Below are 18,839 nucleotides of genomic sequence, written 5' to 3' on the forward strand. Positions count from 1 at the left end.
AAAAGAGAAAGAAAAAAAACGTAATCACAAACAGCTATGGGATCCAAATTGAAATTCCAAATACCAAACATAATGCATTCAATTTATTCGAGAAAAGGATGCTCAATGAACCTACATGCACACACACACACACACACAAAAACACAAAAAAATGCAGAAAAAAATATCGATCAATATAGTGGAAGTAGAAAAACGAATTCTCTTGGAGACATAAAATTCTTTTGAAATTCTAGGCATTCTAGAATTCCAGAATTTTCTAGGGCCTGCTCATCATCATCATCAACAAACATTATAGAGCCAAGAATGTGCCAAATTGCAAACACAAATAGAGCAAGAGAGATAGATAGAAAAAAAACGAAATCAAATAATAACTGAAAGCAGCCATTTCTCATATATAATTGGAATCATACCATTAGAATTGTCACAAATTCAGTCTTTCAAAGAATTTGACAGGAAAAATTTCTGTTTTTTTTCTCTGTCTCTCTCTCTATGGAAAACTAAACGACATGCGTGAATGATTTCGAATCAAATGATGATGGCGTCCATTTCCACATACACAGGCGCACTAATACAGGCGCACTAATCAACAACAAATGATGATTATTATTATTACATTGATTGGGCGCCATTCGAATTCTGAATTTCCGTCCGTCTGTCTGTCCATCCTGTGTGTGCATGTCATTCAAATATATTTTCAATGATTGAATTCGAAGACAAGAAAAATTCATTCACATCATCATCAACATTCATCAATGCGCATGAACAAATTGGTAGGACAAGTTTTTTTTTTTTATTTTTTTTTGTTTGTAATTCATTTCATTTATTCGGTTGATTTTTTTTATATATTTCCATTCTTCGTCATTCTAGTTTTTTTTCTTTCTTTCTTTCTTTCTTGTATTGGATGAGAACCTGAATGGCAACTAGAAGAATGAAGAAATTTTTGTTCATCATCATATTTGTCTACAATCCATTGCTCATGATCAATGATCATATTGTATTTTTGTGTGTTTGTGAGCGTGTATGTGCATCTGGTTTGAGATTGTTCATCATGATGATTCGTAAAAGAAAATCGACCAATCGTACCAATTTTTGGTATATCTGTATTTTGAATTACGAATGAATTCAATGATATTATATATGAATGGAATACAAACTATACACACAATTGTCCAAAATACAAACACACATACACATATGTATACAGACATATAAATAAAAGAAATTGTAAAGATACCGCCCTTTGAAATTCAAGTATAGTGGAATAGATCTTAAATTGAATGAATGAATGAATGAATGACGATTTGGCAGAGACACAAGTTTTTAAATGATGGTTGTGATAGAAATAAAAAGACAGGCCCATCATATACATACAGAACTCTATATGTACGTTAATGGATGGCGCCTAGCCATCATAATTTTGAAATCACAGCCAATCATTGAAGCGGTCATTTACATTCAATCAATCGATAATTAATCGAACATTCATCTTTATAATAATAATAGATATATATGGAAAGAAAATACAAATACAAATAAATTCTGGTTGGAGAGATGTAAATTTCATTAACATCAAAGGAAAAAAATAAATGTTTTCAGTTAATTATTATGATTAAATTTTGTTTCTCATCTTGTTTTTTTTTCCGTTGGCCACAAACAAACAAACAAACAAGAAAAAAAAATCGAAACAAGTTTTTTGTTTCCATGTTCATCAAATATACATTTGGTTAATGTCAAATTTTTTTTTCTTCGTTTGAACAAAAAATGGAATGAAATGAAATGAAATCTATAATGTTCAATTAATCATTTACAGTGCTTTTTGTACAACATTCTTAGATATTTTTTTTAATGTTTAATTAACGCAAACACACACACACACACACCACATTTATTCTGAACGAAATAATTCTGAATATATATTTTGTTTGGTAAATAAACCGATGAATTATTATTCCCTCTACAAAGATGATGATGATGACGATGATGGTAGAGGGGTATTCATCATCATTCCTCCCAGAAATGAAGGAAAAAAATTATGCAAGATCGAATAGAATTGCCATGAAGCAATTAGAAAAAAAAATGGTTATGATAATCAAATGAACTGTGTGTACAACAACAAAGTGAAACGAAAAGAAACATAAACGGACCAAAAAAAAAAATTCAAACCAAATCTGAATATAAAAATGGTGGATGGATGGATGGATGATAATAATAAATTGCTTTGTTTGGAATCGTTTGCAAAGAACAAAAAAAACAAAAAAAATGTAAACTTGGGTCGCGCGCGCTCGCTACAGGTCAATTTAATTTCATTTCTCTCTCTCGCTCCATGTGTGTGTGTTTCAAGTTTTTCTTTTATTTTCACTGATGATCATTTGTTGTTGTTGTTGTAAAAACCTATAATTAAAAATTTATTATAATCATCATCATCATCATCATAGATCATTTTTATTGTTTTTCAAATGATGATCATTGCAAAAAAAAGAAAAATATTTCAAAGAAGAAAAAAAAACAAAAAATTTGCAATCAACAACCGAATCACAATTCGGGCAACATAAAAAAAATCGAATCAAAATTGAATGAGAGCATGAATCAACCAATTCGTTTGGTTGCTGTTGTTGTAGTTGAATAAGCAAAAAAAAACATATGAAAAACATTCATTTAAGCAGGTGTGGCTCACTTTCACCACCATTCATTTCAAATCAGATTTTGCGAATAATATCTATTTAAATATGTGGAATTTAATCATTATCATCATCATCATCTCATTCAATTTGCAATTTGAAAATAAAACGATGATTGGACAAACGACAAATTTGTCTCTGGTAATTAATATTATCATTGATTGCAACTTGAAACTTGCAGAGTGTAAATCGGGCTCGTTTACATACATACTTGGGATAAATAAGTATACCTGATATACCTGATGATATAAATCGAAATGATCGTGATTCATTCGATCGATCAATCGATATTTATTCAGACATACACACACACACACACTTATAGTGAATATAATTAAAATGTGAATAACAAAAACGAGACGAAATGGAATCATCTTTGATCTTTTTCTTTCTTTCTTTCTTTTTTTTTATTTATTGTTAATTAATCTTGTAAAGAAAAAAAAAACATCATCATCATCATCATCATGAAATCCTATATCTAAATGTTTAATTTATCTGTAAATAGCCATTATCATCATCAACATCATCATCTGTTTCAATAACCGATAAGAGGAGGCCTGAAACCAGATTCTTAACAACAACAACAACAACTAATCAACGATAAGCAGGCATCTTATATCACACACGCACACACTATAACTATTGCCTAGGACTTGTAGGAAAAAAAATCAAGGTGTCATTTTTTTCCAAAAACCAAATCTCGCATATTCACAATTTTATGAAATCTGATGCTCAAAATAAAAATTGCATGCACGTTTGCTTTCAGGCAACAACAACAACAACAACAACCGAAAAAAAAGAAAAATACAAATGCAATGACTTTGTGTGAGAAATTCTTCATTGCAATCAAACAAAGACTATAATAATGACGACGATGATGATGATGATATGATGCCACAGGGTGTGATTAATATTTGTCTGATGCTGTTTCACTGTTGCTACAAATGTTTTTTCTTTCTGTTAATTAATCATCAAAAAAGAAATGAAAATCTAAATAACCGAATTTTTTTTCTGTTTCTGCTGCTAAGTAATTTGATTCATACACACACACACAGACAATAAACATACACATATACAAAACACTTGCTTTTTTATGGATTTCCATAAAAAATTCACGGAAAAATCATTTTCAATGTTATATAATAATATTATCGACCACCGAAAAAAAAACAAAATCAAAATCAAAATCAAAATAAAATATTTTGATATCCACAGCTCCACCTTTCAAGCACGATTTTTTTTTATTTTATTTTATCAAGATGTTCAAAACAAAAACAAAAACAAAGATGGATAAACTTGTGGATTAATGATGGCAAGAATTTTTTTTTGTTTATCTGCCTGTAACCATAAAATCAGAATCCTGAACAGAATCATATCATTATCAGTAATAATAATATTAAGGGACTTGGCAAAAAAAAAAATCAAACAACAAAATATAGAAACGCGTGCGACATATGGGAAAAAAAACCCAAAAAAGAAAAAACAACAACAACAACAACGACGACGACGACGAAAAAAAATTTTATGAAAATGCAATTAAGAAAATGAAACAAACAAACAAAAATCTTGAAAATTTCATACTTGTTGCATACACATAGTTGTGTGTGTGTGTGTGTGTGTGTGTGTGTGTGTGTGTGTGTGTGTGTGTGTGATGGCAACCATCAAAATCAAGCCATAATAATAATAATATATCGTGCAATTTTGCCAGGCATCATGTAGAATAAAAAAAAAAATCTAAATAAATTTTTTTTTTTACAAATCAAAAAACATAAATCATTTATATATACATCCAAGAATGATGATGGCTCATTCAAAGAACAGAACAGAACCGGACGACAATCAAGTGAATTTATTTCATCTCATCATCATCATCATCATCATCATAATTTTCTATTTTATTTCATTCCATTCAAATCATTCATTCGATATATATATTGAATTGAATTGATGAGCTTCAAAACCATTATCATGTGTGTGTGTATGTATAGAACATCAGTTTTTATTCATGATTTTCATCATCATCATCATCATCATCATGATTATGATTACGAATATTATGATATAATCATGATAAAGTGAAAAAAAACAACCAGAAATACATTCAATCCATTTTTTTTTGTTGTTTCATTTTGATGTTTTTATTGAATATAAAAAAAATGAATGATGATGATGATGATGATGATTTTGTTCAGCTTGCTGCGCTATTACCACTACTACTACTACTCGTGATTATTATTTTTTTTCTTGGTTTTTGAAATCTTATCCATAGTAAGGGAGTAATGACTTTTGTATTATAATCAACATTTTTTTTTAGAATCCAATTGTAAGATCAATGATCATCATCATCATCATCAACATCCATTGATGATGATAATGGTGTTTTTTTATATATAAATCTGGTATCCTTTATGACCATCAAACATAAAAAAAACTCATTCAATAATGATTATTATTGTTTCATTATAATGAATGAAATGAGAAACTTGTTCTTATGATGATGATGATGAAGATCATGATGATGAAGATCATGATCATTTTAGTATTTTATGATTCATACATCATTAACAAAACAAAAAAATTCAATGTAAAGCATCACGATTTGACATCAAGACAATTCTCTCATGATGGTTATGGCGGAAAAGACTGTGTGTGTGTGTGTCAATTTGTTAAAAATTCTGTGAAACGAAAAAACAAAAAAAAAAATTAAATTCGCTTGGATAGTTGTTGTTTATCGTTACAATTTCGCACACCTAAACATTTAGAGAAAAAAAACAACAAAAATTTCAATATTTCATTTATAATTACCGACATGAATCTAATACGACGGTGCTTGTTTGTTTGTACGTTCGTTCGCTTATTTACTTAATTAGAATCGTATACCAAAAGCGAGAGTGAGAGAGAGAGAGAGATCAGCAAGAACAACTTTTGACACAAACTCTAAGCTCTAGATCAAATTAATTGTTTTTTTCCTGTCTCATATCACCATTATATCGTGTATAACGACATTCGTTATAATGATATTCAATTCTTCATTTCGGGAATTCAAAAAAAAAAAAAAATTTGAAAAGTGTAAATGAAATGAACAATCATGGCCAATGTTTGTGTGCTGAATTTTCAACCGAAAAAAAACAAGCAGCATCATCAGCAGTAGGCAAAAAAAAATATGAATAACGAGCAAACTGTTACACAGGCTTTTTAACCAAACGGAGAAAAAAAAAATCAGTCTTTCAAATCATTTGTTCAGGTTTCCCCGGTAGTCGTCATTCGTAAAACCTAAACAAACTACTGAAGTAATGAATTTACATATGACGAGAATATAGTTGAAAATTTTCAACTCGTATTAATATATCAGGCTTCTTTTTTTTCAATAATTAGTCATTTGTTTTTTTTTCTTTTGTAAGTGGACAAACAATTATTATTATTATAGATAGATAGATAGATTACATTACAATTTAGAATGGCTACTATTGCACGCGCGTAAATAATACCAATCATGATGACCAACACGTTCATCCGTTGTACATTTTCAAATAAATAAATTGAATGGGAATGACCGAATGAGGCTTACAAATTGTTCTTTAAAGCTGGCCAATTATAATGATGATGATGATGATTTTTTTTTAAAAACGGAAAAAAATTTGCATTTTTAATCGTTCAATTCAAGAAAAGAAAAAAAAAATGTTTTTTGTAACAAAGCAAAACACACACACACACACATTTAACTTCGTCTTCAATTCTCAAAAAAAAAACTTTTTTTTTCCCATTCTGGTCAGCCATTTAGGCTGGCCGGTAACATTTGGTTCATCACCATTAACATTTGTCCGTTATTTATATTGAATGAATGAATGAATGGAATGAAACAAGATGAGAGATGGTTTTTTTTACAAATGGTAAAAAATTCAAATCATCATCATCATCATTATTCAGGGCAATTAATTTTCAAATTAATTTCAAAACAATTTAAATTAAATTAATTTTCTTTTGAATGAATGAATTAATGTATGCGTATGGTCTATTTGTGTGTGTGTGTATGTTATGTAATCATGTGAAATTCATATATTCATATATGAAAAACGAAGGCTTGGTCTACATTTCAAATGGATGGATGGATGGATGGATGGAAATGAATTTGGCCAGGCAAAAAAAAAATGGTCATTACATTACACACACACACACATACACGGATCTAAATGGACTTTTGAAAACTTTTTTTTTTTGAATGCAAAATTTTTTAAACACAAAAAAACGCTTATCAAAAAATGTAACCGACCACCATACACACACACACACATACAAATCATCATCACAAGTTTTGTTTTGTTTTGCTTCGTTTTGTTTCGTTTCGTTTTCTGAAACAACACATTCGAAGCCATTATTTAAATTTTTCTATTTTTCCAAATCGTTTGAAAAACTCTAAATTTAAATTTTTTTTTTTGAATGAAAAAAAAAATTCCATCCAACGACATGCAAACACACAATAGCGACCACAATTTGATTGTGTGAAAAAATAAAAAAAAAATTTTTTCTTCAAACCCAACAAATCAATATGATGATGATGATAATAATCTCAGTGTCGGTGTGTGTGAGTGTTATCTCCGTATCCATTTTGAGATTCCTTCATTCACACTGATACACACACACACAGACACACCGAAACCAGAATCCAGAAATAATTTTTTTTTTTTTTGTGGAAATGGAACCCATACCACCAGAAAATTATTATGCATCATTATTATCAATGACTTTTGTCGATTTAAGTGTGTTTCCATTGCTGCTGTTATTATTATTATTGTTGTTGTTGTTGTTGTTGTTGTTGTTTCTCGAAACGAAAAGTGGAAAAAAAACTTGATAAGCAAAAGTTGAAAGTACATTAAAAATACAAAAACTTGATGCACTCACGACCCTATGCCATTCATAGCTGCAAAATTGAACCGGAACCGTAGAATATTTTTTTTGTTCTCTTCTCGGTTTTTCGATCGGGAAGAAAAACAACAACAACAACAAACGAATTGTGAAAGAAAATAAAACGCGTGTGCATCTCATAAATAATGGATTTTTATTCTCGTTTCTCGATCTGAAAATAAGTTAAAGTAGAACGACCCAGACATTTTCAAAAAACGAAAAACGAAAATATTCATATTTTTTTAAAACAAAACAAAACAAAAGAAAAAAAATTCAAGCAATCAAAATTACCATTACGTTATCGATGATCCGATACGTACAACATTCGCACACACTTACACAGAGAGAGATTTAAATTATTTTAAAATTCAAGAATAAAAAAAAGGAGTGAGAAAAATGGATACACACACACACACACAAACAAGATACGATCTCATCGATACGATTCGTAAAATAATGATTTTTTTGTTGTTTAAAATTGCTTTTTTTTGTAAGTGTGTGGAAAAAAATGAATTGAATTGTCGATCCATTTTAGTTATTATTTTTCTTGAGCAATGTATATCATCATCATCATCATTAGTATTGGATGCACAAACACACACATACACACACACGACTTGATGATCCATCCATCCGTGCCATCAAATACCAGACATACACACAAAAACATTTGTTTCTAAAATTGAAATCGATCTGAATCAAAAATGAAAAAAAAACACAATAAAGATTTGCCAAGTAAATCGTTGATGATGATGATACAATAATAATAACACAACAGCCGTTGTTTCAGAAACAGACAGAAAGTTTTTTTCATCTTCTATCTTTCTCTCTCTCTTTTTTCCAGTGAATAAGACTGAATGACTACTGATTTTTTTGACTGATTGAGCATAAAATTACCATCCGAATGAAAAAATAAAACATGATTCAATACAATTTGGATTTGAACAGCAACAAAAAAAAATTGAAAATAACCAGGAACATTTGTGGTTTTCTCTCTCTCTCACCCTCTCTTTGTAGTTGTTGTTGGTTTGATATGCATACACACACACACACAAGTCAATCATCATCGTAATCGATTGAAATTTTTTATTTTTTATTTTTGATTTTCACGATCCAAAACGAAAAAATCGATTCAAATTAGAAAAATGAAAGAATAAAAACCACAATCATGGTGAATGAAAACGAGAAAGGGAATCATATATCAAAACGAGGAAAAAAAATTTCCAAATCTTGATGGCTGGCTGCCATGGTTGTGAATGAAACAGCCAAAAAAAACGGGTTCATCATTCTTGAACTTTTTTTTTGAAAATGAAATTCAAAACAAAAAGAACTACTGAAACAAACATACGCTAATTATAAATTAATCATTTATAATTGAATTGTTTTTTTTTACTTCTTTATTTGCATTTTCTCTGTTTTTCTTGTTCTCTTGTTTATGATTCAAACATTACAGTTGTATCAAAAAATTCAGATTCCATGTATACATACGAAACAAGATCTCAGATGATGACAAATTATTAATGTTTTACCAACAGTTCCAGAGAGAGAAAGAGAGAGAGATGAAAGATTCCATTTATTTGTTCCAACAACAGCATTAATTAGTAGTGGAATAGAAAAAAAACTATTAGCACATTTAATTGATCATTATGGTTGTGTGGATATATGATGATGATGGTTTTCCTTCCTTTCATTTTTTTTTCTATTTGCTTCACTAATTCAATGACAATTTACTTTTTAGTTTTGAATTTCATCCATTGGAACAACATTGGTAATGTTTGTCCAACTAATTGATTTAATGTGTGTGTGTGTGTGTGTGTGTGTGTGTGTGTGTGGGTATGGGGCAAAAACAAATGATGATGATGATGATGATGATGACGATGAATCAGAATGGAGAAAAAACAAAACCAAAAAAAAAACAAAAAAAAAACGGAATGCTAGTTATGGTTGTGGAACAGGCGAAAAAAAACCTACAATACCAAACATGGTCGACGAAAAGAAAAAAAAATATGTTCGTCACAGAAGAAGAATGAAAAAAAAACCTGAAACCACGATAAACATCACTGGATTTTTTCTATGGCCATACAGCGTTAGCAAAAAACCAACATAAATTCAATTATAAAAACCCGAACCATACTCAGAATATGGGGTAACAATGTCGTATATATACACACACACACACTAATATTCAATATGAGCCCGAATTACCAAAGCAAAAAAAAAAATGAAATAAAAAATAAATGTGCCATTTGCATATACACACAACATGAGAAGAAGAGAAATGAATTTTGTCAAACAAAAAAAACGAAAACAACAACAACAACAACCACGACCACATAGAGTTAATGTCATCAAATTAATTATTTTAAATAGAGCAAAAAACAACAACAACGACAAAAATATGAAACCAGAGAATCTCCCCATACACACACACACACATTTCAGATTCATCGAATATCATCACGACAATGGATGGAAACAGTGAAAATGGAGAAAAAACAAAATAAAATTATCATCACCATATCATTTTGAAACAAACGAAACGATAGAATATAGATTCTATGGTTACTTGAATCGATGATGATGATAGCGATGAATTCTAGAGATTCTTTCACAATGTAACAATATCATCGATATCTATAATAAAAAAAATTAAATTCAAGCTAATATAGTATAGTGATTAACACACAACAACCATATTTTATGAATCTTATGATTCAGTTGATTCTCCTGAATATATCGATGGTTGTCAGCAATGAAATTTGACAGTTTTTCATTGATTCTAGTTTCATTTTTTTTTTCTCTCTCTCTCACTGGAATGACTTTTTTTTCGCTCAAAGTGGATAAATAATAATAGTAATAATAAATAAGAAACGATGACAAAAAAAAGTAGAGATTGTATCGATGGCGACAGGAACCACACACATACATCATTTTTCTTTTTTTTATGCTTCCAAAAAAAAAAAAAAATTCTGGCCATGTGGTTTTACACCACCACCACCGCACACATAACGATGATGTTGATAATAATAATATTTTTCTGGTGATGATACCTTTGAACAACAACAACAAAAAAGGTAACAGCCCTATACACACACACAACCGAAATTTTCAATCACATAGAAAATGTGGGGAAAATTACTCGAAAAAAATAACAGATCCATTAATTTAAATTGATCCAAAATAACAACAACAACAACAGCAGAAAAAACGGAACTTTATAAAGTAAAAAAATGACAGCCAGGAGTCAGGGAGTTGTACACTTTTTTTTCAATTTTGTTATAGTTATGGATTGTTTGTGTTTGTGTCGTTGTTTTTTGTTGTATAGTAGCTGTCGGTTGTGGATATTTCTTTTTTTTTCAATTTTTTAATTAAAAAAAATATCTATATAACAGACAAACAACAACAACAATCTGTTCGTCATCCACGATCATCATCATCATGATATAACCAGGATCATGATCACGATCCGATGACAATCATGATGATGATGATGAAAAACGGTCCGAAAAAAAGTCAGAAAATTTGTTATTGTTTTTTTTTTATTATTTTTGAAACTAAAATCGATCGATCGATGAACCTGGAACCAAGAACAACAACAAAATTTGACTTTTTTCTCCAGAAACACATACTAATATGTCTATGGACAATAACCAAAATATATATTATTCACATGCAAATATTAATGTAATAGAAAAAAATTTTTTTTTTACTCACGTTTGAATTCAATTTTGATTGAATCATTGAATTTAACCAATATTTTCTGGTATCATTATCATCTGTGTGTATGCATGTGTGTATGTGTCATCAAAGAATGAATAAATGGATTTTTTTTCGTTGTTGTTGTTGTTGAATTGATGATTGTAACTCAGAAGAAATATATGTCTGGTGATCAGGAAAAAATGGTAAACACACCCAAAAAAAAAAAAAATAGTTAATATCAATTTCGATGAAATTGTGTTATTAAATATTTTTTCTGTATATGAGGCAAATATTATTACGAACACCGACGATTCATTTCGATTCATTTTTTTTCAATTTGTTGTTTCATCTATTGAAGATTATAACGATGATAATGATGATGATGATCGCTTTTTATTTAATCGTCAATGATGACAATGATGACAACAGAATTGATAGAAAATGATCGGAAACGTTTTTTTTTTGGTATTGAAAATTATATTTGATGATGATGGAACCTTCGTATACGAAATATATTTACAGTAACGGATATAAATTAATATATATAATACTGGGAAAACTGTTTCACATTTATCACAATCAAACAAAAAATAACCATTAAGAAGAAAATGGAACGCGTTTATTTATTCAATTCAATTTTTTTTTTGTTCACCGTAATTAATATATTTTCGATCGATCGTTCATCAGATTAAAAATCGAAAATTTTTGTCACAAAAATTCGAACATTGCTCAATTTTTTGTTTACAACGCAACAATGGCGCCATCCAATGTTCTGTAAATGAAATGATTTTTGGAATCTATTTTTTTTTCTTGTTTGAAATTCGACTCTTCATCATCGTCAATCAATCTGTAATAATAAATAAATTAAATTAATTAAAAAAAAACATGATGATGATGTTTGTGTTTAATCGATGACGATGATTGATTTGATGAAACAATCAAAACAAAAAAACAAAAATGCAAAATAAATTGCCACTGACACTGACATTCAATCAATCAATCAATCAATCGATCAACCTAATCATTTTCTGTCATTTTATTTGGTTCGATTGTTGTTCATTTTTTAGACCGATTTCCTGTAATAATAACAAGAATGAAATCCATTCACCATTATCACGTATTTTGTATCACTTTTATTTCGATATTCTTAATGTTAACAACGACAGGTATGTTTCTGGTTGCATTCAAATTTCATATTTATAACAATTTTTGTTTTTCTATCCTTTGCCAACAGCCAAACGACTTAGATTACCAATGTTATTACGAAGTAATAAATTCGAATGTACATCTACAAAAGATATTTGTATATTCAGTGTCAAAGGATTTGTAGAACAACCGAAGAATAATATTACACGATTTTCGGATGGAAAACAAAATTTTTATCATTTCGAAATCAATGGTAAATTCAATGATAATATTCAATTCATTCGATAATTTTTTTTTTCGTTTTGTTTATTTAAATCAATTCGCAATCATGGAATAGCAAAATCAGATTACAAAACACCCTAGAATGGCTAGATTCTATTTCAAAGCATCATTGTCATCATTGAATAATTATGATCATCAACAACAGCAACAGAAACAGCTGAAATCGAATGGCACTATTGCTGCATGCCTTGCCATTGATTACCTTATACAAGGTAATGTTAAATTTTTGCTAATTATCAGTCAACAATCAACCGAAACCGGACAATTGCACGTATTAAATCAACAACAAATAAATCATTTTGATCGTATCGAAAATAAAAATAATAATAACAATAACAACAACGTATGGAATACAGCATATGTAAATCTTGTGGCCAAAATGAAAAATGCTCGCGACACATTCATATTTGAAGTTTTATGTACGAAAAATTGTACGAATAGATCAACATTTTCAATTTCACGTATCAATCTTGATTGGAATCAATGTCCATTATCGTCATCATCTTGAACTCGGACCAAAAAAAAAAAAAATGACTTGTTGATTGAAAACAGAAAATGAGAGAGAGAGACATTATTTCATTTTTGTTTTATTTTTTTTTATTATTTTCATTCAATTTTTGTTTCGTTTAAATTTATAAATTATATCATGTTTTCTTTTTCATGATTCTCAAAACAAAAAAAACAAAAACAAATTAATGCTGTGAATGGCTACCATTATACAGTGCTTCTATGACGGCATCAATTTCATCACGAAAATAATGATATAATTCATAACGTTTCAATTTCATCGTTGGTGTTAATAGGCCTGAATCATGTGTAAATGGATCTGAATGTAATACAACATCATGTACTTGTTCATATTCTTTAAGTCGTTCACGATTTCCAATATTTTTTATATCATTAATCAATGTATTACGGAATGCCTTTTTGAACACACGGACATTGGCCGGACCGAAAAAAAAACAAAGAGTGAAACAATTCATCAAATGAAAATCAAAATTTATATATATTGAATTAATTTACCACATTTTTACAAGCTTCAGCTGAACTTAATAGCATATTATTTTCACTACACCATAGATTAATGCCATCAATATCGGGTACGATTACAGCGATTAAACAGCCCTTGAAATGAAACAAAATAATTTGATTCAATTAAAAGTCTATAGATATAGCATAGCAGAAGAGAAAAGAAATCATTCAAGCAAGCCTATCATCATCATATATATACCCGTTCAATATCGATATCAACATAACATTGACCCACATAGATACTTTGTATATAAATGTTTTCAATTTTATTCGGTGCAACCCAACGAATTATATTGTTATATTGGATTACTTGTAAATCTCGTCGTCGATCCATAAATTTTAGACCATTCTATTGCAAAAAAAAACAACAACAACAACAACAATCAAAATGAATTTTAATCACAATTTTTCAATCACAAATATACCATTGTAAATTGGCCAACATCACCGGTATGAAACCAGCCATCTTCATCCACATTTTGCATATAAGATTCATAATCTTTATAATAACCAGAGAATACATTTGTACCTTTGACACAAATCTATGGGTGGAAAAAAAACTATTAATCGGATTGGAATCATCATTTTTTTTCAAAATTAATCACCTCTCCCATATGGGCATTTTTAGTCCAAATATTCATTTCAGGTACATCGATCAATTTGATTGCACAGCAAGCAATTGGATTGCCTAGATGTCCTGAAATTAAATGTTGTTATTGTTTTGTATTTAAAAAAAAATGAATAACACTTACGTTGTGATTGATCATTGTATTTGGTCAACGTGACAAACGATGAACATTCAGTTATCTCATATGATTGTAGTACAGTACATCGTAATGAATTTCGCATAAAATTCAAAACCATATCGGAAATCTGATTCGATCCACTGATCAATAATTTTAGATTACCACCCAACATTTGTTGAACGGTTTTGAATACAAGTTTATCCCATATGGAATTTTTAATATTATCACTGCATGAAATATCAAATAAAAAAAAAACAATTCAATGTACCATTGGTCAGCTGTTGGCTTAAAATGTAAACTTGAAATTCATTACTTGAAAATAGTGTCTGAATTTTTTGTTTTCAATGCAACATTCAACACTCTAGATTTCATCCAATTTCCTTTTAATTTTCCAATTACACGATGATAGATACGATTCAATATTCGTGGTACACAAACCATAATAGTTGGTTCCAAAATTGGTAGATCACGTGATAAATCTTTGAAATCACCAAAATAAATTCCAACACGTCCACCGGAATAGAACATACAAAGTTTAATGATACGTTCACGTAAATGTGCTATGGATGAATAGGATACCATTGTTTCAAATTTCAAATCAATATTTCCATTCTGCAAAAAAAAAAGATTCCACAATCTTGATATCAATTTTTTTCATTGAATTTAGTAAAAAAAAAAAATCTTACAATTTGATATAGAATAGCTGAACAATTTGCGACTAAATTGCCATGTGTCAGTAGTACACCTTTTGGTTGACCAGTTGCTCCGCTTGTATAGCTTATCACTAAATTTTTTTTTTTGTTTAAAAATTTAAAAACTTTATTCATTCATTAATCTTACATGCTAAATCAGTGGCCCTTGGCAAGCTATCAACAATTAACAATTTCATTAACTAATTAATTCATGAATAAACCCGTGGATCTTACATACATTTACCGGTGATGGATGTAAAGAACCTAGCCGCTAATAAATTTGATAGAATTTAAAATTGATTAACAAAACAAAACAAAACAAAAAAATCAATCAATCAATCAATACTTCAATCTCAGTGAATGGATAAAGTTTAATATTCATTTTCTTTCCATATGTCAATGTTTCCGGATGAATATTTTCCGATGTTATAATAATAGTATGTAGAAATGAACGACAAATACGTATCAATTTTTTTGCACGTTCATTTGAATCAGTAACAATGACACCTGGTTCAACTGGAATGAAACAAAAAAAAAACGAAACATTTAATCCATTTGAAAACAATTGAAACAACAGTAGTACTTTGATTTAGAATTTCCAATACAATGCTACCCTTGAATGAATCATAAATAGGCACCGGTACCATTGAATAATGATAACAACCAAATTCAGCAATTAATGATTTAAAATTATTCCGTCCATATAATACAATCATTGTATGATTATTTGGTTCACCACCAATATGTACTAATCCTGAACCAAATGAATGCATTTTGAATATTGTCTATTCATACAATTTTTCATTGAAAAATTTTTTTTTTTTAAAGATTCGAAAAGTTAAATCAATTTGACAGTTTTCAAAAAAAAAAAAAAAATTGAAAATGAACTTAACCTGATTGTAGCTAAACCATTCATAATCACTGGAATAACCACTTTTTCTTCCGATACAATCTTGTTCCTCTGTTATATATTATAATATATATTAAATTTAAAATCACATGATGTTCTGATGATGTGATTCTTTCTTTTCTTTCACCAAAAAAAAAAAAATTTCCTTACTTGCTATTTCAAATCCATGATAAATGCAGTCTAGGCAAGTTTTCACTTCAGGATTAATGGTTAACAAATATTGTTCAGTTTGTGAATACCAACGGATATTTGTACTGTCCATAGTCTTCGTCGTCGTTGTCGTTTCCTTATCAAAATGGCCAATGACATTGGTGGTATCCCGTCGAAAAGTGATAAATTCAACGAAAAGAAAGGAAAAAAACCAATTTCAGATGAACGATAAGAAATAAAAGTAAGCAAATTTTTCTGAAAAAAAACTTACATATTGTGTTTGGCTATTCGAATCTTTATTATCATCCATTTTTATTTTAGTAACAAAATTTATTCAATGATGAAAGTCAATCAAAAGTGAAATGAATAAAACCTTGAATTTTTTTTTATTTCAATTTAAACCAAACAAAATTTTTTTTGAAAAAAAATAAAATGGAAAAAAAAACGTCAAATGGAACATTATCGATCCGTGGGAATATTTTAAGGTTTTTTTTTTGTTTCGATTCTAAAGATTCTTGACAAAAGAGCAAAAGAATAGAAAAACAGGATCATAACTATTGAGCTGGTTACCTTAGATACGATACATTTTAGAATTTTGAAAATTTTTTTAAAAATTTGCTATATAACTATGGAAATCGATATAAATAAGTTTCACTTCAAATCATCATCATCATCGTCATCATTATTCGTTTTAATTGATGGTAACAGGACGATCTTCAGTGGTAACTTCAAATCTAATTTCATCGGGTTTTTCCGGTACATTCAACAATACTGGATCGCCAAGATTTTGTTCACTTTCACGTGTAACCAATGTACTATTTGGACAAGTAGAACGTTCACTAAGTTGTAATCCAACACGATTGATTTTATGATGATCCAAAGTTTCATAAATATTTTGACGAGTTGGATTGGACAAGGTACCATCACGAGATAAAAGCCACAAGTATTCTGAATGTATGGCGAAAAATATTATTCCAATATTGAATAATGAAATTTTTTTTGATTCAGTACTTACCAGTATGATAAAATCCTTGAATAATACTACTTGTACAGGAATAAAGAACAGCAAACTCCTTATAATCGGTATCGATAATTGTCACTTCAGAACCTTGGAATGGTACACCAAAACCATAACGAATGTTGTATTTACCAACTTTGGTTCCTGGATGTGGAAGACCATCACCTTTGACGGTAATTGGCAAACCAGCGCTAATATAATCATAAATATGTTAACAGCGAAATAGAAATAAACATCAATTACTCACAGTGATGTTCCTTTAACGATCACATTCAAATTGCCATCATTGTTATCTACGAACAAACAAATTAATAAACAAAAATTTTGTTGAATAAAAAAACCACTCAGATTATTTCAGAAGTACCTGTACTACCTAGGTAATCAACACGTAAACAACGCATCATAAAATCAAAAATTGATGGTGTCTTTTCAACTTCAATCCAATGACCCAAAAACTGTCAATAATAAAGAAAAAAGAATTTGTGATTATTATTTTTTTTTAGTCAGAGTAAAAGCAAAAAAAAAAACAAAAATAATTTCATACTCGAGCCTTATCAAAGGTTGTCATTGATGGAATAGATGGACATGGTCCGGATACAAATCGTTGACCTTCAATCAATGAAATTGTTGCCAATAAAATGATTAAACGAAACATTTTCAATTTTGGAAAGTTCAAGTTTCTTGTTGTTGCTTTTCGTGCAATATAATAACAAAAATCAAATGAATGATAATTTTCACCAAGTCAAATGTGAAGGGTTTTATTTTGTAGTGTGATTTGGTATGAAGCCAATTGAACACTAAGCTTGATTTTCATCAAATCATTGGATATTATATAAATTTTAGTATGGATTTGATACGATTACGAAAAAAAGGGCCTGTTTGAACTGGACATGATGTGTATGAGAAAGGTCATCATACTTTGTTGTAAATCTATCTGTATGTTTGTATGTATTGGCCAAAAAGGTAAACAGGTGTGGAACGCGGAAAACCAAAACAGGACAACCAGCTACCATAATGATTGACGGTGATGAACATCCCAATGTCCATGTTATCTGTATATACAAATCAAATAATTTATTGGGAGAAACAAAAATTACCGATCACAAATGAACAAAAATAAAACTGGATATATCAACAAACACACACACACACACACACTGAAATAAAACATTCAATGAGGGAAATCCAAATTTGATTGCTCATCAATCAATCGGTAACCCTTGACCTTTTTCAATTTACGATGAATTAAATTCTCATGAAATGACATTATGTATGGATGAGATAAGAGTAGAGAACTTGATGCCAAATGAAATTGTAAACAATATATTGAGCATACGAGAATGCATTAATTATTTTGTCCATTCTATCAACAAGCTAAATAGAATTTTAAATTAGATAGATTAAATAAAAACAAAATTGTTTTAGTTTTCGTTTGGCGTATTGATAAACGATTTTGATTTTTATTTTATCTACCAAAAAAAAAAAAAATAAAATTTTTTACTTACCCCAATTGAATCCATACAATTTGAATGAAATTGTTGAATTAGGATCTATTTTGCATCAACAAACCATTCAAGTTTGAAT

The 18,839-nt window shown here is 29.2% G+C and overlaps 2 protein-coding genes across 2 annotated transcripts; one reads left to right on the top strand and one right to left on the bottom strand.

The window, feature by feature from the left end:
• Positions 1–12,125: 12,125 nt before the first annotated feature.
• Positions 12,126–13,399, top strand: LOC124498197 (uncharacterized). Its single transcript, XM_075729273.1, has 3 exons — positions 12,126–12,445; positions 12,514–12,682; positions 12,777–13,399. Exons 1-3 carry the CDS (start codon positions 12,373–12,375, stop codon positions 13,213–13,215), a joined length of 681 nt encoding a protein of 226 aa, XP_075585388.1. The 5' UTR covers positions 12,126–12,372; the 3' UTR covers positions 13,216–13,399.
• Positions 13,279–18,782, bottom strand: LOC124498593 (long-chain-fatty-acid--CoA ligase 1). The gene is made up of 19 exons (XM_075729272.1): positions 18,761–18,782; positions 17,800–18,307; positions 17,622–17,710; positions 17,253–17,446; positions 16,944–17,185; positions 16,238–16,373; positions 16,071–16,138; positions 15,761–15,962; positions 15,524–15,693; positions 15,399–15,448; positions 15,326–15,351; positions 15,172–15,269; positions 14,799–15,097; positions 14,492–14,712; positions 14,345–14,436; positions 14,165–14,281; positions 13,939–14,088; positions 13,731–13,832; positions 13,279–13,630 (listed from the first exon to the last, which is right to left on the bottom strand). The coding sequence occupies exons 2-19, from the start codon at positions 17,908–17,910 to the stop codon at positions 13,400–13,402; spliced, it is 2,598 nt and encodes an 865-aa protein (XP_075585387.1). The 5' UTR covers positions 17,911–18,307; positions 18,761–18,782; the 3' UTR covers positions 13,279–13,399.
• Positions 18,783–18,839: the final 57 nt, after the last annotated feature.

The sequence above is a fragment of the Dermatophagoides farinae genome, chromosome 3 (genome assembly GCF_024713945.1).
Source record: "Dermatophagoides farinae isolate YC_2012a chromosome 3, ASM2471394v1, whole genome shotgun sequence".
NCBI lineage: Eukaryota > Metazoa > Arthropoda > Arachnida > Sarcoptiformes > Pyroglyphidae > Dermatophagoides > Dermatophagoides farinae.

Excerpts from the sequence above, each read along its gene's own strand:
- LOC124498197 (XM_075729273.1), top strand. The coding sequence starts at position 12,373 with ATGAAATCCATTCACCATTATCACGTATTTTGTATCACTTTTATTTCG. Across the intron at positions 12,446-12,513 it reads CTTAATGTTAACAACGACAG|CCAAACGACTTAGATTACCA; the intron begins GTATGTTTCTGG and ends CTTTGCCAACAG. Across the intron at positions 12,683-12,776 it reads CATTTCGAAATCAATGGTAA|AAAACACCCTAGAATGGCTA; the intron begins ATTCAATGATAA and ends AAATCAGATTAC.
- LOC124498593 (XM_075729272.1), bottom strand. The coding sequence starts at position 17,910 with ATGTTTCGTTTAATCATTTTATTGGCAACAATTTCATTGATTGAAGGT. Across the intron at positions 15,352-15,398 it reads AATGTATGTAAGATCCACGG|CTTGCCAAGGGCCACTGATT; the intron begins GTTTATTCATGA and ends AATTGTTGATAG. Across the intron at positions 14,713-14,798 it reads AATTCAGACACTATTTTCAA|TGATAATATTAAAAATTCCA; the intron begins GTAATGAATTTC and ends TATTTCATGCAG.